Source organism: Curcuma longa, chromosome 11 (assembly GCF_044706935.1).
Source record: "Curcuma longa cultivar G26 ecotype Majalengka, Jawa Barat chromosome 11, ITB_CL_G26_1.1, whole genome shotgun sequence".
Lineage (NCBI taxonomy): Eukaryota > Viridiplantae > Streptophyta > Magnoliopsida > Zingiberales > Zingiberaceae > Curcuma > Curcuma longa.
The window spans coordinates 9,581,943-9,602,376 of record NC_133871.1 but is presented as its reverse complement, the minus strand read 5'-3'; the positions used below and the strand labels follow the sequence as shown (position 1 = coordinate 9,602,376).

Sequence of the window (20,434 nt, the reverse complement as noted above, 5' to 3'; positions counted from 1 at the left end):
CGTGATGCGATTACAGCCGTCGGATTGAGAGATAATTCCTCTTCGCCGCTTCAGTAGTATTCTGAATGCGATCTGGCCCGTCGGATCGGAATCTCCTTCCGTCTGCCATCGATCTGGCGCACCGCTTTAATTGCTCGCCCCACGGAGGGGAATATTAACAAGCTCGCCTCCTCGTCGTCGTCTCGTCGTCGTTTCCACCTCGCTCCCGCAGCTGGTCTGCTACTGCTCCTCCTCCGGTGTCTCTGGCGCATTGTAGAGCTTTCGAGGCCGTCGAGGTTAGGCATATCGTTAGCTAACTCATCTTTGGATCGGCAATCGCTTTTCCGATGCGACAGATCCGGTTCGAATCCCGCACGTCTAGGTTTCAGTTTGCGCATTTTATGAATCGCATTTGAATCTTAATTATTCCTGCTCATTTGGCACATTGAATGCTATCATTTGCAACATTTTGAGCAGCAATGAGTGGGATTTGTGGTCATTTAGGGTGTCTTGTCAGCTGGAGTTGGCATAAGAAGATAAAGTCTTTTCTTCCTTATTAAATCATAAGTCACATTTTTCCGTTCCTCCGAGGAATCTTATCTGATTGTTTAATTCCATTCTGCTAGTGACGAATGTAGGTCGACAGAGTCGGAATATGTTGGGTTTTGTAAAGGAAAGTATATGCAGTAGCAATCCAAAGATAGAAATTGCAAGTACATCAAGTTTAAAAATGTAAAAGTGGTAGATATTGAATCTATCATTCAGTAAGAGTTTCTTTTGATGAAGATGCTATTTATGGAATAAATCTGGATAGCTATTATCGCGTGGTTGTAGAGTAGTACTCAATGACAATCGTGATGAATTATGCTAGATTTTCATTCACAATCAATTATAGGTAATCTTGATTATTAACTTAAAATTAAGAATCACGACATTGGCTGAAACATCCTAGAGTTATTATTGTCAATGCCATGGAAATAAATAACAAGATAAAGAAAATAAAAAGTGAACAGGTGAATAGTCTGCCAGGAAGCGAAAAGTGGCTTAAACTCTAAATACTGATTGAGTCACTTAAGACAGTTGAAATAAATAGTGGTAGAAGAATAGTATCTCAAAAGAGATTTTATCAGAGAAAAGCAGAAAGAATTTATTTATAATTTGTTCGTTTCAGTTTGCCAATACCAAATGATTTTGCGAGGTGTATTCTATAGTTTTAACATCATTGCTATTATTGTCTGATAGATGTTGCTTCCTTTGAAAATTATTATGAAAATTGTTATGAGTATGACAAGTAGTGACAAATTGCAAAGGATTTCAAATTCTTTGGTGGATTAACCAGCAAGTTTGACTGGTCTGTGGGACGGTACTGGGTTTCTCATATCATATTTTTATTCCATCATAAATGACTTGGAGCCTTAGCACAATGGTAAAGTTGTTGCGTGTGACCTAGAGGTCACGGGTTCGAGTCTCAAACATAATCTCTTGCAAAGCAGGGTAAGGGTATCTACAATAGACCGTTCCTTGGGACCCGCATTGGCGGGAGCTTCGTGCACTGGGCTGCTATAAATGACTTGGTCTCCCTAAGAGTTTGGTCGAGGAATACTATTTCAATGACTCCATACCTCAGTTCGAATCCTAACTTTATTCTGTCTCTTGGAAAGAATAAGTCTCACCCACCTATCTTGTTAATTTTCATATTGTTTCATAATGAAGCACAATTGTCAGTTTCATTTCCTTTGTACTACCTGAATGATAGGTTGAATCTTAATGTGTTGCTATAACAACAATAATATTTGTATTTACTCTTGCTGATATGACTTGCATTAAACATTTGATGATCAGTGTTTACTTCATTATCATAAGCTATCATTACATTGTTTGTGGTTTGGTTTCCTCTCTATGATTATGTGGAATACCTTTTTTTTCCCTCATGGTGTTTCATCTACTTGGGTTTTGCAGTTTTGAGAGATCACATTAGCAATCACGTGGAAAAATAGAACCATGAGCTCACTTCAAAGAAACCATTCAGGCAAGATTCGACATCGCAGGCATTCAACTGAGGTTGGTGGCTAGCAAAGATAATTATATACTGCTCCATTGTAGTCATAGTTGTCTGTTTTCAAGTAAATTTTGTTTGAAAGTTTCAGAGTCAAAATGTGAGAGTCTTCTTAATATTACATATTTGTTCTTCAACTGTGTTACTCTACGACTTAGTACTCTATGGGAAATGCATTCTAAAGTCATTCTTCCTCTATATAAGCTCTAAGAAAGAGTTATGATATTCAGATTCAACAATGCCCCCTGCAAATGTCAACATGATACTCGTAAGGGTATGAATTTTGAGTCTACATTTTAGTGGGATGTTTGTTTCCTCAGATGAAATCAGCCAAAAGGATGGCTATTACAATGGCTAAATCAACCAAAAATTATATGAAAAAACCAAAAGTATATGAAATCTATTTGCAATTGACTTGTGGGAAATATTGAAGTCTAAGGGTTTATGGAGAGGTAGTTGCTCAGTGTTGGTGCTCATGCATGGGTTTGTGGCATGGTGTTTTATACAATAAACAAACTGGACGTGCTTAATACAAATTATTAACTTATAATAATATATGTTTAACTTAATACTTCTTACTATTATTCATTAGCTAATACTATTAGTTAATAACTTATTATACTAGTGTTATTAAAAATACTATTATAACTTGGTATATCTATTGCTAATCAGATATTGATGATGACCTAATATTTTTATTGGCAATGCATATTAATAATATGATATTTATTTATCAATGACATAAATATGTCGTTAATATGATTATATTATAACAATTTGATTTTACATATATATAATTATAGTTCATGAATTTTATGATATTGTTTATTCATTATGTATTAACGTCCTAGGTATATTTATCAAAAGTTGTATATATTTAATCATTGTTTTTCCTCTATGTTTGAAGTTCCAACTCTTTTTCCCCAAGTTCCAGCATCACCACTTAAGGAATGAACATCTGGATTTATACATGTTCTGGATACTCAAATCTGATAAGGTGGAAGGGAATTATTCATTACCCACTAATATTTTCTTGCATGACAATTATATTTAGATTGATTTTCTCTTAAAAATGGATATTTCTCGATCTTTTTAATTTTGATGACTATATCTATTTTGCACCTTTACTGACTAATTCATAGTTGTGTGAATAGATTTACCATGAAGTATCATTTCATTTTTTTTTTATTTTCATTCTCAGGCTGCTCCTGATGTTAATGGTTCTGTTAAGCCTAGTTTACTTGTTAATGATCAAAATAAGTACAAAACTATGCTTGTTCGGGCCCGTTCATCATTGTGGATGCTACTTGGGTTTTCATTGGTTATCTACATGGGACATCTTTATATTTGCGCTTTAGTTGTGGGCATTCAAATTATTATGGCGCGGGAATTATTCACATTACGGAAACAAGCTTATGAAGATAAGAAACTGCCAGGGTTCAGAATTTTAATTTGGTATGTGGATAGTTGCTTCAAATACATATTTTTGAAGCTTGTGAGAGGATGTTTTCTAGCTACTCTCATGGATTCTTTTTTCTCCTAAAAACTTTTTGGCTTATGAATAAACCTACCTAGCACAATCCTTGGATCTATTGGCAGGTACTTTTTCTTCACTGCAATGTTGTTCGCTTATGGGCGTTTCATCAGTCGACAACTAGTGAACACGGTTACTTCAGATAAACTATATTATAAGGTTGTCGGTGGGCTTGTCAAATATCAGATGGTGATATGCTATTTCTTATACATAGCAGGTTGGTTATGTCTTCCTTATAGGTTCTGATCAGGTTTCGGGTGACTTATGATGCAAAATATAGTTGAATTGACATTTTGACCTTATGAGCAAAAAATCAACTTTCCTCTTCCACAAAAACTATACGATTTTTTTACAACAACATATGATTTATTGAAGTTTGAATTTCTAGAATATTTTGTTTTTTTAGGTTTCATGTGGTTTATTCTTACACTAAAGAAGAGGACATACAAGTACCAGTTTGGACAATATGCATGGACTCACATGATACTTCTTCTAGTGTTTGCACAATCTTCCTTCACTGTTGCAAATATTTTTGAAGGAATTTTTTGGTAATTTCTCATGCAAATCTCAGTTTCATCTTTTTGTTTGTTTTTGAATATATCATCCAACAGTTTCTACTTTGGCTCCTTGTTTATTTCTTTATCCGAATTCTTTCAATGCATTGATCCTAATTAAGATTAAGGATACATATGATGTTGAGAACACTATTGATGCTCATTTTGGTTTAAAGTATGCCAAGTACTGTATGAGATAAGGTTCTTGCATTCATCTCTTAGCTTGATCCCTAAGAAAAAAAGGGAAATCTAGCTGATTTTGAAGTGTTAACTAATATGGTTATCAGTACATGAGTTTTTGTTTGATGTTCCACTAATAGGTTTCAGTTTTTCTCACAAATACAGGAACTCCTTGTCCAGGAATAGATTCATAGCAATGCTATTTTGGTTTTAAAAAACCCCTTGATTGGACTGTATATGTGGCCACCTAGAAAATTTTGAAAGGGACAACATAGGCGGCACTCGGCAGCATATGACTTCATGTGACATATGGCATATGCAGTTAAAAAGATTTAAAAAAAACATATTTGTTTTACTTAATCAATTTAGAACTAAGCCAAATTGATTTGAAATTCTAAGCTACTTTAGCTGGTAGTTTGTAAGTTGTAAGTGTTACCATAAACACTTGTTTTATAAGTTGTAAATTCTTTAGATATTAACATTAATATGTATGCATAATACTATATATTTATATTACCTATTATACATTGTTGATTAATATTGATTTTTATATTTCACATGTCTTGTGTTGTAAGATTGACATATATTGTGTTCGATGGGTAATAAATATACTTTCATCGGATATATGTTTGACATTTTAACCAATATAGACGCATTAAATAAAAATTCAATAGTGACTGCATATACCCTTGCACACAATATATAAATTCTGTATACACTTCGCCTTCAATTCTAGCTATTTATTCTGAATTGTTATTTTTTCATTGGGAATCAATGCCTAATAATGTTTGGTGCTTTTTATCTTTTCTATGTTACCTGATCATACATCAATGCTACTTACTTTTCTTTTGACTGACCCCATCCTGTTTATTATGCAACAGAGTTAGCACAGTGTGACATGCTTTTGATCTAAAGTATACATGATTTTGAAAAATGAAACTTTGATTGTTTATTTTTCAACCATAAGAAAGATTAATTCACATAGATTATGAAATTTGAGTTTGTACTACACAGATGCGTCCAACTACTCTATATCACCATCATCATTAACACGTGTTTGTCCAAACTAACAAGGAACAACTACTCCATAAAACAGCACATTGATTATTTTCAAATTTAAACTTAAGGAAAATGTATGCCCCAATTCCCATTCTTAGATTTCGTAATTTTTTATCAGCTATAACAGTCCTGAAATATTTTGAGATTTCCAGGTACTCAACCTCAACATGCCAGTGACCTTTGTAGAGTAAATATAACCTAAAATGAGATCATTTGTGTAAAATCAGTCAAAGTGGTGACTTTTAAGTGTTTTGTTAGCATTGAAATTGAGTCTATTCATCTTTAGAAAAACTAATGGAGACTTGTATGCTTGAACTGGAAAAGAAATTAGTGAAATAGTTTTTGGTTGATTAAGTTTTAATCTCACCATGGAACTTACTCTATAATTTCAAATAATTATAGATACCTAAATGGAATATTCATGAGTATGAATATTAGCCAGTTTATTATCAAACAAATTTTCATCCCATGTCAATGAAGTAAATCATTCTTACTAATTGAGAAAGAATACAGGTTCCTGTTGCCTGCTTCTCTTATTGCAATCAATGATGTTGCTGCATACTTCTTTGGTTTCTTCTTTGGGAGAACACCATTGATCAAATTATCTCCAAAGAAAACATGGGAGGGTTTCATTGGTGCATCTTTTGCAACTATTATTTCTGCATTTGTGGTAAGCTCTCTGAACTCTTCTTGAACTAGTTTTGGCTTCTTGCTTCAATGATCTCTTCAAAACCTCCACCTTTCTGGCAGTTGTTTCTCTTGTTTGTTTTATGTTCTTTACATTTTTGGATATAAAAATCAGCTCCGATATTTGATGGATTTACTACTACTTTTGATTTAGCTAGCAGATATATTAGGGCGTTTCCAGTGGCTAACATGTCCAAGGAAGGTATTGAAACTTGTTCTGTGATATAAGAAGAATAATACTGTTCCAAAATTTAAAAATTCTTTGGAGAATCTCAATCCTATCTTTATTTTCTTCCCAGGATTTGTCCACCGGCTGGCTTCACTGTGATCCCGGTCTACCATTCAAGCCAAAAAGTTATCCCTTACCGGGTTGGGTATGATCTGATATGCACTAATTTAAGAAATATTATTCTTCTATTATAAAAGGTAAAGACATAAGAGAAAAGGTATACAAGACCATATTTCTGCCTCATATACTAAGTGCTCATTAGTCGATAAGTAATTATTTGATTCACACATGCCAACATCCATCTATCTTGAAGCTTGTATTTGAGGGGATAAAAACACCAAATTTCTGGAAGATAATTTCTGCAGATAGGTGATTATGCTTATTCTTTGTTTCTTTGTTTTGTTATTTCAGTTTCCATGGAAGGAATGGTCAGTTATGCCCATTCAGTGGCATGCTTTAGCACTTGGACTCTTTGCATCAATCATAGCACCTTTCGGAGGTTTCTTTGCAAGTGGTCTGAAGCGGGCTTTCAAGATCAAGGTTCTTCCTCCTATTTAGTTATTGACTGTGTATTTACATCATAATTACGTTTCATTATGCATTTTGCAGGATTTTGGTGATAGCATTCCTGGACATGGTGGGTTTACAGATAGAATGGATTGCCAGGTACTCTACTTGCCAATCATCTAATGCATGTTTAATATTCAATGTGCTAGTTAATCCATGTTGAACGGGAACTACACATTAAAATCTAAGGTCACCGGCGAGATCTTCCATGATCTCTTGTGAGCTGGAGCTTGTCCATGAGTTTTCTCTCCATTCCTTCTTCCCTTAATTCCTCTAACTGATCGGTACCAATTGGCACCGACAACACATCTCATACTAACGAGGATCAAAACCCTGGCATTGAATGAGATTTCAAACCTCCCCTGCAACTAACACAATGTAGTTATCCCGGAGAGGCTTCGGTAGGAGCACAGCTTTTCAAATTTAAGGAATCTCTATCTCTTATTTGCACTCTTCAATCTGCTAGGTCTCATTAGTGTTAGGTCTCAATAGGTGCAATCTTAGCATTTAACTCTTGCCTCAACATTTGTCGTGTTAGATAAAATTACTAATTTCTTTGGCTAAGGTCTTTTGATATTCTTCAAAATTGTGCCTGTTTCATTTTTGATGTCGTATATACTTATTGGTATGCATTTAAAACATCCATATCTGTTAGAGGAGACATTATACTGAAACTAGTTTGGATAGTTCGGTTCGGTATTATTATTATTATTATTATTATTTGCAAATATAAGATAACGACGTAACAGTGCAGCGTTATTATTAATCAAGTGAGAATTGTTGATCTCCCTGTTTTAGCTCCTTCATGCTAAGTTTTGTTCACCTTTTGCCGTGCAATGTGGTGTTCTCGTCTTTGCAGAACAAGACAGAATCTCTTTGCTTGTACATTATGCAACATACAAACTTGAATCTCTCTCTGCCTTCATTTGTTAATTAATGGATCTCCTAAACCCAAGTGTCTGTTTCATCGCACCAGATGATGATGGCTGTCTTTGCATATATCTACCATCAATCCTTCGTCACATCCCAGGGATTTTCAGTAGAGTTGATCCTTGATCAGGTATTGTGGCCTTCGCAACTGACTGATCTGAGCGGATCAAATGGATGAGATTCGATCTGTCTAAGTGATCAATGAATGCTTCATGGCTAATAAGCTTTGATGCTTTTGAATCAGATAATAAACCATTTGACCGACGAAGAGCAGCATGATCTGCACTTTCAACTAGGGAAGATTCTGAGGGGAAGGCAAGAAGAACTACTACTACTACTAGAATGAATCGTGATTTCTAGGGAAGCATTCATCATCAGAGTGCATAAGCATTGGCCGTGGCTCAACAGCACTGTACATATCGGTATCTTTCTAAACTCTATTTCTTACCGGTGTTTTGTTTTTGAGTTTGGAAGACGTAATTGAGTTAGTAGTTCCTGAACGCTCTCTGCTGCCCTTGCTGACAAGCCTCTCTTATCTTCACTCTGCTTTTCCTCCTCTTTTTTTTTGTTGTTTTTGGCATACTCTTTGTTGAAATGATGTGGAAATCAAATAATAATAATATAATAAGAACAACGGCTTTCGAGTGTCTATAAATATACTGTTTTAGATTAATCTACTTACAGAATTAATCATGCACCTTAACAAATCCTTGTCATTTTACTTTTAGATTATTTAATAAAATGTCATTAAAATGATGACATGACGAATTCATAAATATTAGTTTATTAAAATTAAAAACCATTAAGCAATTAAATGATGATATGATAGTTATGTAAATGTTATTTTATGCATCTTAGTTATAATTTAATCGAGGAGGATGAAATTAGGGGATTTTCGAATCTCGAGGGCATTTTAAAAGTAAAAAATAGATTGAAATTGATAGAAATAGTACAGATATAGTCCTCTGCGATTCACTAGATCTTAGTTAATAACACAGTTCTGCCAGGGCAATGATAAAGAATAATATTTTTTTTATATTATATATCTAATTTATATCAATTAATCAAATATCATATGTGCAGCGTGAATTTTGAACCTTAATTTTTTGAGAATGAGAAAAACACCCTGATTGCTTGGGGTCTCAAGAATAACATGCTCTTTGATAAGTCTGAGACAAAGTTATCATCACTGATTACGATGATGTTTTCCTACCATTCCAACGGACCAGATTTATCCTCCATTCCCCTTTTAACCAGATGAACTACGAAAATGATGTCAATCTTATATTATTGTTCCATAAAACCAAGTCACAAAATCTGAAACAAAAAGCACTTTCACAACTCATTTTTACTTACGGCTGAGTGAAAACCCTTTCTCTGGTACATGAATCGAGTGTTTCATTAGTCTTCAGCTGACATGTTTAACATCACCTCACTGAACAAGTCATATAGTTGGGAGTTGCTTCCAAGTTAGCATTCATGGGGAGGATCTGATTCGAACCGATAAAGAGCAGCACCAATCTTCCTTCCCAGTTTTGACAAGCAGGAATGGATCTGTATTTTTCAATTTCAAAATACCTAGTTTAAACAGAAGAGCCTCATTTTTGTGGGACGATATCCGAGAATGAAAAATCATGAAAAGGTGGACCTGAAAAAGATAGTTACATAAGAAATTGTAGAACGACAGTTATAAGATAAATAAGGATGACCACTGATCTCGTCTAGCAACATATGGATAACAGAGAGATAAAGACGAGGCAACTCTCATTGATACTGGAAATGTCGATAGTCGGTGATGTCTTTAGTGATCGACCATTGAGAAACAAGTATAGAACAAAATGCACACGACAACACATCAATAGATTTTATTCCCTATATATTCGTATACAATAAATATTCCTACATTTGGTTTCAATAAAGAACTAAAAAATAACAATTGGATTCTCTATTCTTAAGGAGATCTATTTTTTTATTCTATTCCATTATTCAAAAAATACATATGCTACTATATTCGACTATCAAAAGCATATATTATGACTGATCACCACAAAAGAGGGTGATTAGACTAAGGAAGGTGAGACAATGATGACTTGGTATTGATGATTGCAATGGCAAAGGGAGAAAAAACTGAGGAAAGAAATAGTAAATAAGTGCACACCCTATCTCTGGATCACCATTAGTCACTGCAGTAACAAGTAGGGTGGGTAATATCTATATCTATCCAATTAGAAACAGAAAAGATGCAGACAAATTTCTGTATAAGCTAGTACTACTGTTTATGGCAAAATACAAAACTACGATAGCTCACCTTCTTGTTCGCTGAGTATGTAAAATGGAATATGAGCGACCATCTTTGATCCTCCCTCACTCCAATTGATGATTCCAGGACCATTGACCTGTTCAGTTGAAGGGCCTAAGATAGATAGACATATTGCTGGTTCACTCATTAAACCTAAGCAGTCACAAGCACGCCGCCAGACCCTCCTGTCTATATTTTTTGAACGTGCTACCTAACAAGAAGGCAAAAACAAACATTTCAAATTTCAAAAACCATATATATACAATATATGATAGTGTTATCGCATAGCGCATATGCGATCCATCAAAGCAAATGTACAAGCATGCATATACAGGGAGTATTAAAATATTTTTTTTTTATAATTATACTAATATCTAAAGTATCTGTAATTTATATAAGTAAACACTCACAAGTTTCAAGCTATTAAATATGACAACTTAAGATTTTAAGTAAATTTGGTTGAATTTAAATTGGTTTAGGTGAATCAAATAAGATTTTTTTAACTGCAGATGTAAATCACTTGATGCTATATATGGTCACACTATGTTAGTCCCTTTTAAAACCTACTTAGACAACCATATATGTAATTTTCAAATGCAACATGCAAGTTCAACACAAGTTAAAGATACAAACCTTAGCTAGAGACACCCGAGCCCTTGGAAGTAGCTCCTTGTGGCATGTTGCTAACTTTGCAATAGATGTCACCACAAAAGAAAGAAGTCTAGCTTGAGAAGATTTTCTGGAAGCCACATTATTCGGCTCTACATCCAATTCCTGGCTTGAGCCCAGATGACTGCCCTTGAGAAGAGAGAGCATCAAAATTTGTCTTTACATAACAATCTCTAAAAAGATATTTTAGCTGTGAAGACAGACCTTGATAAAAGATTCTCATACAGAAGCAATTCTAAGCTCTCAAAAAGTTCCCGAGCTACATCTTTGCAGGATGAACCTCCAGCTCCATGCTCACCAATTGCCCAACATAAATTTAATGCCAACTCTGTCTGATTGAACCAATGTCCGATTTACTAAATGCAATGGGAGATAAAAAGAAGAAAGCACTAAAGTAATCATCTAACAGAATTTTCTAGTGTCTGTAATTGCAGAAAAAAATGTCTGAGATTGCACACAGATTAAATGCTTGCCTTTGCAGGGCTGTAGTAGGCTTCTCCTAGTCTATCTGTGATGGGCTTCTGCAGGTACATTCCAAGAGAGAAATCAATAATTGCACAATTAGCCACCATCACTCAAGGAATATGCCAAGTAACAAACAAATGGAGTCCAATTACTTCAATCATGAATTCATGATAATAATAAAAAGCATTTATGCCTTAAGGTGAATATGCCTAAAATGTGTCTATCATGTCATGCTCATGTAAATATAAATTACACAAGAATATGTTGCTTTGATATAACAGGTATTCATCAGATTCTTCTTATAAGTCTACAGAAATAAGTTGAACAACTTATGTGTTGAAGCATAACAGTTTTGAGGGCCCTCAGAAGGATTTTTTTTTTTTTGCATAATTCAGGCAATTGATTAAACATGTGAATTATGTCAAAATTAAATGGGCAAGCAAATCTACATAAGCAACTTTCAATTTCATATCAAGACAAGCTTCGAACATACCTTTAGAAGTGGAATAAAACTAGGACTTCGCTGAAATGCTGATAACAAAAAATTTGATAGTCTCTTTTGAGCCTGCAACATGAAAACGTTGCTAATATAGATGCAGTACTTTGTTTTTCCTTTCCATTTACAGTAACTCAAACAACTAAAGAAACCTGTCACTCACAATCATTTAGTTTAGTGCTCTCTAATATCATTGATAAACAAAATAGGTAGCTTAATGAATCACATTTCCACCACTAGATGGTCAATAGCACCTTATATGAAATACAATATTGCACATTGGATAAATTCCATTTGCATACCTCATAAGAGAAGACCTTGTCAGGGAATGTCGTAGCATACCTTGACATAACCAAAGGAATTAATGCGCAAAGTAATGCTGCATGAATGAAGTAAAAAATAAAAGGTAAACCAAAGGTAACCAACAACAATACGATTGTAGTATTGTGCACACATATGTTTCGAGAAAAGGAAAAACATACAGTCGTTAACATCTCGCAATGCGATTGAAAAATACAGAGAAAGGAACTGAGGTGTCATATCAAGCACTTCTTTTAGCCTTTCGGACTGTGTATTATTTATAGCTGCCTGTAATATTGCAGCCATAGCAGGAGATGTCCAGTGGCGTTCCTGAAACGAGATGTGTGAATAGGTTTAGTTGTAGCAGTAACAAGTGTAAATGCTAGACCACCTTGTACCGAGTGCAAAACCACTAGCAATATACAAAGGCCAGTTGTGGCCTATGAAGCCAGAACGTATAAAACCATTATGCTTCAGCATTTGATATCACAGATTTTCTGTTGTTACTCTATTGGTTAGCATATACCAATATGAAAGTTCCATGTGCATGCTAGGATGCACGAAAAACAATCATTGAGAATCTTGGCAATTTGACAACAAAAAAATGCCACCTTTTTCTGATAAATTAAAATATAATTTGAAATGTGAAACGTTAATACGACAAGGTGGGATATGTAGCTGGGACAAAAAAGGATGAGATTTATATAGCTGATCCCAATATGGGTTGATGATGATATGCCAATTTTCACTGCCGCTGTCCACATATGCTACCAGTAGATGGATAATAACTTACAGTAATCCCATCATTTTCATCTTTGAGAAAGTCAAGAAATACAGGGTCTGAAACATCTATGCCATTGTTATCATCAGATCCAGAGTCACCTCCTCGATCTTCTATTGCTGACCCTGTATAAGCTTCATCCATCAGAGCAAGCAGCATCTGCCATACAAGTAGAGAAACATAAATGGTGAGTATCCTTAATTCTTCATGACACGAAAAAGCATTTTATTCACTTAGCAGCAAAGATGTAAATTGAAAAGTTAAAAATATGTAACCTCAGGTGCTGCACTCTTCTGGATCGAAGCAATGCTGCTGCCAACCAGAGACCCAGAACCTTTTTCCACTTTTTCCAAAGCCACAACTAGTACTGATTAAGGGAGAGTAAAAGTACATTCAGAGTTCCAAACTCCTTTCACATATGCTATGTACTTAGCAACTTTACAAGCCAAATGAAGGAAAATTGAGACATTAATTTTCAAATTTGTAGGTCTCAAAGAAAGTTCACTTCTTATTAAAACAAAATTGATTATGACTGACTGGTAGACTGATTCAATCAGACTGATGGATACAAACCGATCAATTATTTCAAGAACCAAAAAACAGTGATGAGACATGCAAGGTGACCTGGTTCTATTTCACCTTTTGGTTTTTCCAAATACATTATACTTTAGCCAGTTGGATGATTGGATTACCTGAACCAGTGAACCAATCCCACAAGAACAATCTATCCAGGTTAAAAAAATTGTTTTGGGAAGAAGTTCTTCAACCTTGGATAGATAACCCAAGGAACTGCCTTAAAGGATAACCAAAACACAACTCCCAACAGGAATTGCCATCAAATATTAAATGTTGGAGACAAAAGATGAGTTATCCTTCTAAGAATATAGTCCAAAATTAATAATGACAAACGCATATACCCACTTTTATGAGCACATTAAAATATACACTTCTAGCTGCTAGGTTCACTGCAATATATTGTTTTAAAAGATTCTAAGATATTAAGAAAAATTTAAATTGAGCTAGCACTACAAGAAACCTATAAATGTAAGCTCACTTGGTAAATCCATAAGTGTATGGAAAAGTGGAAGGAATGATCCAGTTGACATCATGGCTGGCAAAAGCATCAAAAATGCATTCACCAATCTGGAAAGTTAATTACAAAATGCATTAGCTACTTATTACAAGTAGTGAATTTTGTGAGAACTTAGCATGCTACAGCTAGAAAACAAGGTAGTAAGTGGGAACAAACTGTTGCATTCTTTATTCTTGTTAACATTACAGTAACTTTAACATCATTTTAAAAAAAGATCAAAAAACATCACATAACAAAGAGAAAGCATTACATATCAAAACATCAAATGAGTGACAATGCTGACCTCTTCCCATTCCACACAATCAGCTTTAGAAGTAAAGGAAAGAACTGCAAACACAAATTAGAAAGTAACAAATAAGTATCTAGATGCAGCAGCTATTTGCAAAGAAATAAACCTTAAACTTCATGCCAAAGAGCTATTTTCTCTTGAATAATAAAGGAGGCATGTAATCACTAACATGGTTGGTTAAAGTGGCCTCAACCATAATCTCTGCATATTATAATTTACCAGAATACTATGGGAGTAATTAAAATGGCTAGTGTAAAATTTGCTTCAATTTAAACTCTGGGCATTTTTCTAAGTTCAGTATCTCAAAAAGTGTATTATGATACAAAAAAATTAGCTGAGCCAATAACTGTCTGGAACTTATTAAATTATTAATTTCCTTTGATGATAATACCTGTGGAAGTAGGGTTGGAAAATCACTCAAAATCTTTGGTTTGTTCAAATTGAGAAAATCCAATGTAGCTTTTGCAACAACTGGATCTGCAAACTCCCTATAAACAAAATCACCAAAAATCAAATCTTGTATTATATCTTTAGCTAGTCTTCAGCAGTAGACTAAAAGCTGAGAAGGGAAAATTAACAAAAGCCTGTTGGAAAGTGCCCAGAATCAAAATCATCTTGTCATTATCATTCTTGTCTCCAGACAGCTTAAGTTGGTACAAAATCTTCCGATTAGCATGATAGCATCACATTCCCTATTTTTAATAAGAAATCCATTTTTTTGTAGCATGGTCGATGACTAGAAATATGCATGACACAAATCAATACAATAGAAAGGATCTGAAATTAGCTCTAGGAAACCTCTGAGTCGATAATAATGTACACTTTAGTTAGGAAACTTACGAGGGAAATGAAAGTAGGAAACTGTACAAGTAGGAAAGGTGGTGTTTCTCGTATTTATGATGCATCAGAAGCCCTATATGCAGCCTAACACAAGGTTGTGGAACATCAAGTTTAGGAAATTGAATTGTTGATGATTTCAGATTAGAAGTAAGAGGAAGAGGACCAATGGGCTGATTCTTACTGTTGGAACCATGTATCTACATGCATATGAAAAATTGGTAGATAAAGTCGCACAGTCCGTGACCTCAAAAATCCACCAAGATTTTCTTTGGTTTTACATGCAATGCCAAGCCTAAAGAAAATTGTAAGCCCAATACAAGTTTAAGGTTTAAGAAGGGTTCGCTATTCAGAATCATTCCAACAAGAGGCTAGTTTACTCAAGATGTTGTACAACCATGCACCAATAAAAAGAACGTGAAGCTTCTTAAAACATGGGAAATCTACAACAAAAACCCAGATCATGATATATTTCATTAATCATGAATTCAGCTCAAGCACCTAAATGACAAGAATGTCTGATCTCTTCAAATAAAGGAACGGTCTGATGACATTTTAGCAGTAAATCGAAGCCAATAGTCAATTACAAAGTAAAATGAGAATCAACAATCATAAATAAAACTCTTACACTATTGTCCACTTGAGACAGCATATAAATTGGCATTTACTTGTTGACTACTTGCTTATGACCACAAACGAAATACAAATGCAACACAGAAGAAATCAAGAATGTTGAAGGTACCCAGGCATAAAGAAGAAAGAATTACCTACTTAAGCATGAACGGAAGAAGGTCTTTAAACTAGGATCAGCATCATGTAGAACCACTTCTCCAAAATCAAGAAAAAATTGAAGAATAGTCTGCCTTTTTCAAAACAGAATAAATATCATATATCATCTTCCCAAACAAAATGATAAAAATAAATTACAGTGTGACTACTACTACCAAGTGATCAATATTTAGTGTTAGACATATATAGCTCCTTGAATTATGAAGACGGTAGCTGTTCCAATTGACCAACTTAATGTTTTATTCTCATGCAAACATATTTTTTTTTCTTTCCTGAAAAAACGATTAGAGCAAAAAACTTGTTCACTCAAAAATGCTCGTGAACACATCAAGTTGCTTCTCCTGTCAATGAATTCGCTTATGTCTTAAGTTTTATTTTTTGTATATTACCCCGTAAATGCAAATTTATTTAATCACGCTTCTAAACCTGAGATAAAATTTTCAGTATACTATTACAGCACTCTATCCGATCTGAACAAGTGTAAAAACAAGTCTCTTTCCTTCAGGTGAGAATAATTCAGCTCCAGAAATCAACATGACATACAGACCTAGGACCCTATGGATGTAAATTGCAATGCAAAAAATAAAAAGGGCAAATTAGCGCGCGCGCACCAGCAAGAGAACTCCATGGGATGTCTGCGACTGCGGCAGCGCCGAGATGCATCGCTGGAATAGCTTGTTGATCTGCGGGTACGCCCTCGCCACCAGCTCCTCCGATCCTCCTTCTTTGGATATCTCATGGATCTTCCTGATCTGCCATAAACAATCCAGTTAAATCGATCGAGTGGGCACCGGGAAACGCTACAAGAGAAAGGAGGCGGAGGCGGACTGATTGGAGGATGTAGGGGTCGGAAGCAGGGTCGCTGGCGGCGGAGGAATCCCTGGCGTTGGAGGAGAGCGATCGGAGGTGGAAGTCCCATTCTTTTTCTCTGTCTGCCCTTGAGGCGGCGGAGGTCGTCGTCGCCGCCATGATTTCGCACTTCCTCCGTCACACTGGTCGCACTGCCGGCGTCGAGGCGAATTTACCTAGAAACGTCTAGTTTCGAAAATTAGAATAAAATTAAAGGGGGAACCCGTAAAATCCTCCTGATTTTTTAAAAAAGCCCGATCAGAATTACATATTTCAAAAACCACCAAGGTATAATTATTATACCCAATATACCCCTACTAAACTCACTTCTCCTTTCGATATATTCATCCTACCAATTCTAATAAAATTTAATTATAATTTAAAATTATTTATAATATATATTAAAATTTAAAAAATAAAATTTATGAATTAATAAATAAATATTTAACTGATTTATAAAGATAATTGAGCTTGATAAAAAATTTAAGACAAAATTTTTAATAAATAAATTTGATATTAAATAAAAATGATGATTTTAGTGTCCCAGGACATTTTAATAATAAATCTAATATTTTTCATACGAAAGGCAAACCCTAAGCACAAGGCTACTCCTGGCCGCTTGTATCTCCGCCGTCGACGTCGATGTTTAGCTCCGGCGCCGTCGCCTTGAGCCTTCTTCACTCGTGTATTGCCCTCTGAGGAATCGCGCCAGACCGCCTCTCTTGCTCTCCGATTTCTGCGTCGATGATGGAGATGGCTGAAGAAGCGGAGGGAAGCGCTTCCAGGGAAGAACCACAGGAGACACGCGAAGAGATGCTCTCAAGGCACCGGTAGTGGCACTCAAAGCTCAGTTTTTTTTTTCTTTTTCATCTTCAAAATGCGTTTTTTATTCGCTGTTTGTTGAACTTTTTCCTCCTTTTTGTTGTCCTGCATCGCGAGATCAGATATAGAATATTGAAGGAAGACGATCTTCCTTTATACTCATTGCTACTTGGTTGAGTTTGGCTATTGATCGGACGAAACCCCGAAATCTTTGTTTTATTCTTTTATGAAGGCTTGTGTGTTGTTTGGCGTGCAATATTATTTATTCAATCAAATCCAACGAAGTTCGTCGCCAATCCAAAAGGTCTAGGGTTGATCTCTACTTTCTTAATCTTGTACGGACTGGAGATTGAACTCGGTCCATTACATTCTCTGTCTTGGCGATTGAACAGTGGCCCTTGATGATACCATACGATTCACTTAGAAAATAGTTGCTAACCATATCCCTTTCCAACTTTTAAAATCAAATTCCAAGGACAAAATTTGCATCGCCAACTTCTTGGATTTTATTTAGGAGGCATTTAATTGTCAATTGGGCATTTTTTGGAAGATTAGTGGAACTCAACATCTGCTAATAGGCATATTGTTATGTAGTTACAATCATAACAGATGCTATATTATCTTGGGAAGGATGCATGCAATGGATGTGCAACTAAACACGCATCCTTACATCTGTTTATTTGGAACGGTAAAAACTGGAAGGAACTGGATGGAAGTCAATAAATAGGTACAAACTATAGCCCATCTAACTTGAGGGCAGATGTTTAACCTCCCTTTCTATATAAGGATCATCATCATTATCAACTCGTGTTTGTTCCTACCATTTGGGGATTAAGTTTTATGCAAGGATATATCAAAACTCATTCTATGTCATAGTTTACGTAGGATGTGAGTGGAAAAAGAAACTAATTTAGTTTCTTCCATAACTAGAGGTGAATTGTGAATACTTTTACATGGAAAAAGATGTATAAGCATCTCATAACTTGTTATTTGTTGAACCTGGATATGATTTAAGAGTTAGGATCTCAAAACTAGTTCTTCTGAGTGGTTACAAACTGGGAAACTTGTAGATCTAGGGTGGAAATCTAGATGAATATGATAAAATATGCCGTGGCTTTATAATATCATGATCAGTTTAGGGTGTTTAGGTTTCCAGACAATATTTGCAGTTTCCATGGATTATTTTTTATTGTGTCTATCAAACTTGATGATACTCACACCATTTGAGTGCAAATTCGAATCCATGATTGTTTCTTGAGTTCCATTGTTTTGCTGAACTTGTAGTGCATCTTCTTCAGTTTGCTGTCTTTTTGTTACATTTGTAAAATGTATCAGTTTCTATGGCGATGCATGTCTTTCCCACGGAAACTGACAAGGGAAATTTAGTAATCCGATGCTTGGTTTTGTTCAATTCTTTTCCTCGGTTCCACTTTTTCCATTTCTTCAATCATATCAACATTTTGTATCTGTATTTACAGGCAAGAGATTGCCAAGCTGCATAACAAGGAAATGAATCTTAAAAAGGCTGCTGCTAAAGGAAGTAAAGCCGAGCAGAAAACAAAAAAGAAGCAAGTGGAAGAAGAGATATCTCAACTTCAAACTCAATTAAAAGCTAAACATGCGCGAGAACTTGCATTGCTTGGCTATACGACAAGTGAAAGCGCTGAGAAAGCTAATCTAGATAATTCGGTCAAGGGCATTGCGAGCTTTAATGTTGTTCCCCATGGTGACCCGGCAAAACCCAGCAAAGGAGCAAGGAGAAGAGAAAAAAGAGCGCAAGAAGAAGCCGCAAGAGAGCAGAGGATACAGGAAGAGCAGAGCAACATGATTAGCAATCGCATGATTGAAAATGAGAAGTTGGAGAGGAAGTTGGAACCACTGGGTCTGATGATCAATGAGATAAAGCCTGATGGCCATTGTCTCTATAGAGCTGTTGAGAACCAGCTCTCGCTTAACTCTGATGGTACATCACTCTACAGTTTCCAGGAGCTTCGCAAAATGACTGCTAATTACATGAGAAACCACGCGCCAGATTTTCTACCGTTTTTCCTATCAGAGAGTAAGATCGACGTAGAATCAGACAGCTCACTCTTGGAAAGATTCGGCAAGTACTGTGAAGAAGTAGAGTCAACAGCAGCCTGGGGAGGACAACTTGAGCTTGGTGCTCTTGTACATTGCCTCAAGAAACATATCATCATATACTCAGGTTCTTTTCCAGATGTGGAAATGGGGAAAGAATACAAGTCTGAGATGGGAAGTGAAGTAGGCAACCCTAGCATAATGTTATCGTATCATCGACACGCATATGGCCTCGGCGAGCATTACAATTCGGTAGTTCCCAATGGGATAATGTAACTTGGCGCCCCCTTTGTGCAATGTACCTATAATTAGCAATCTGTCCCTGATGTACACTGACCTATAAAACCAGAGGATCACTTGCCTCTCTTTTTTGGTTGTCAAACTTGAGAAGGTGATCTTTTGTGAGAGTTGTTTCCTTTAAATAACATGGTAATTTTGAAGAAACAGGGCCATATCATATAATCTAAGAATTATGTGGTTATTGTTGCCAATGTGTTTTTATCTATGTTCAGTTTAAGTGCATGGAGTTCTAAGCTGTGTGTATGTAAGAACTATTATGTATTGTAATTTTATTAAACTCATTTATATTTTATTTTAATATGATTTTTTATGGTCCTATGAAGTCAAATAAGTAAAATTGAGAGCATAATACTATTCTCCCGAATAAAACAGAAAAATAGATAAATAAATACAATTAAAGTTGTACCACTGTAGTGCATTTTTTTATCACAGCTGTATTTTGGATATTAGATTATAATTTTACAGATATAATTAGGATGGTGGATTTTTTAGAGCGTCATAATTCACTTCTTCAGTAAAAAAAAAGAAATTTGTCGCCTAAGTAGTTTCACGGTTGACTCAACGATCATATGTGAGGAAGGTAAATCGAGA

At 35.3% G+C, this 20,434-nt stretch overlaps 3 protein-coding genes across 4 annotated transcripts; 2 read left to right on the top strand and 1 right to left on the bottom strand.

Moving 5' to 3' along the window:
• The first annotated feature begins 257 nt into the window (after positions 1–257).
• Positions 258–8,166, top strand: LOC141841174 (phosphatidate cytidylyltransferase 1-like). Of its 2 annotated transcripts, XM_074729304.1 has the most exons (12): positions 258–275; positions 1,939–2,040; positions 3,237–3,490; positions 3,635–3,786; positions 3,976–4,117; positions 5,876–6,032; positions 6,204–6,251; positions 6,349–6,423; positions 6,690–6,818; positions 6,888–6,944; positions 7,822–7,905; positions 8,020–8,166. In XM_074729304.1, exons 2-12 carry the CDS (start codon positions 1,981–1,983, stop codon positions 8,119–8,121), a joined length of 1,260 nt encoding a protein of 419 aa, XP_074585405.1. In that variant the 5' UTR covers positions 258–275; positions 1,939–1,980; the 3' UTR covers positions 8,122–8,166. The 2 variants fall into 2 exon arrangements, with proteins under 2 accessions (XP_074585405.1, XP_074585406.1); XM_074729305.1 differs by lacking the exons at positions 258–275; positions 1,939–2,040 and adding an exon at positions 6,644–6,655 and having other exon boundaries at positions 3,254–3,490.
• Positions 8,167–9,035: 869 nt separating this feature from the next.
• Positions 9,036–16,803, bottom strand: LOC141839314 (uncharacterized). The gene is made up of 16 exons (XM_074727040.1): positions 16,622–16,803; positions 16,405–16,545; positions 15,772–15,863; positions 14,559–14,655; positions 14,162–14,205; positions 13,840–13,928; positions 13,061–13,152; positions 12,798–12,944; positions 12,187–12,334; positions 12,007–12,083; positions 11,702–11,773; positions 11,217–11,264; positions 10,948–11,075; positions 10,708–10,867; positions 10,084–10,285; positions 9,036–9,423 (listed from the first exon to the last, which is right to left on the bottom strand). The coding sequence occupies exons 1-16, from the start codon at positions 16,760–16,762 to the stop codon at positions 9,374–9,376; spliced, it is 1,728 nt and encodes a 575-aa protein (XP_074583141.1). The 5' UTR covers positions 16,763–16,803; the 3' UTR covers positions 9,036–9,373.
• Positions 16,804–17,242: 439 nt separating this feature from the next.
• Positions 17,243–19,987, top strand: LOC141839846 (OVARIAN TUMOR DOMAIN-containing deubiquitinating enzyme 5-like). Its single transcript, XM_074727694.1, has 2 exons — positions 17,243–17,472; positions 18,943–19,987. The coding sequence occupies exons 1-2, from the start codon at positions 17,387–17,389 to the stop codon at positions 19,817–19,819; spliced, it is 963 nt and encodes a 320-aa protein (XP_074583795.1). The 5' UTR covers positions 17,243–17,386; the 3' UTR covers positions 19,820–19,987.
• The last annotated feature ends 447 nt before the right edge of the window (positions 19,988–20,434 follow it).

Excerpts from the sequence above, each read along its gene's own strand:
- LOC141841174 (XM_074729304.1), top strand. The coding sequence starts at position 1,981 with ATGAGCTCACTTCAAAGAAACCATTCAGGCAAGATTCGACATCGCAGG. Across the intron at positions 4,118-5,875 it reads ATTTTTGAAGGAATTTTTTG|GTTCCTGTTGCCTGCTTCTC; the intron begins GTAATTTCTCAT and ends GAAAGAATACAG. Across the intron at positions 7,906-8,019 it reads TAGAGTTGATCCTTGATCAG|ATAATAAACCATTTGACCGA; the intron begins GTATTGTGGCCT and ends CTTTTGAATCAG.
- LOC141839314 (XM_074727040.1), bottom strand. The coding sequence starts at position 16,762 with ATGGCGGCGACGACGACCTCCGCCGCCTCAAGGGCAGACAGAGAAAAA. Across the intron at positions 16,546-16,621 it reads ACCCCTACATCCTCCAATCA|ATCAGGAAGATCCATGAGAT; the intron begins GTCCGCCTCCGC and ends TGTTTATGGCAG. Across the intron at positions 15,864-16,404 it reads CCCATGGAGTTCTCTTGCTG|ACTATTCTTCAATTTTTTCT; the intron begins GTGCGCGCGCGC and ends TGAAAAAGGCAG.
- LOC141839846 (XM_074727694.1), top strand. The coding sequence starts at position 17,387 with ATGATGGAGATGGCTGAAGAAGCGGAGGGAAGCGCTTCCAGGGAAGAA. Across the intron at positions 17,473-18,942 it reads GAGATGCTCTCAAGGCACCG|GCAAGAGATTGCCAAGCTGC; the intron begins GTAGTGGCACTC and ends CTGTATTTACAG.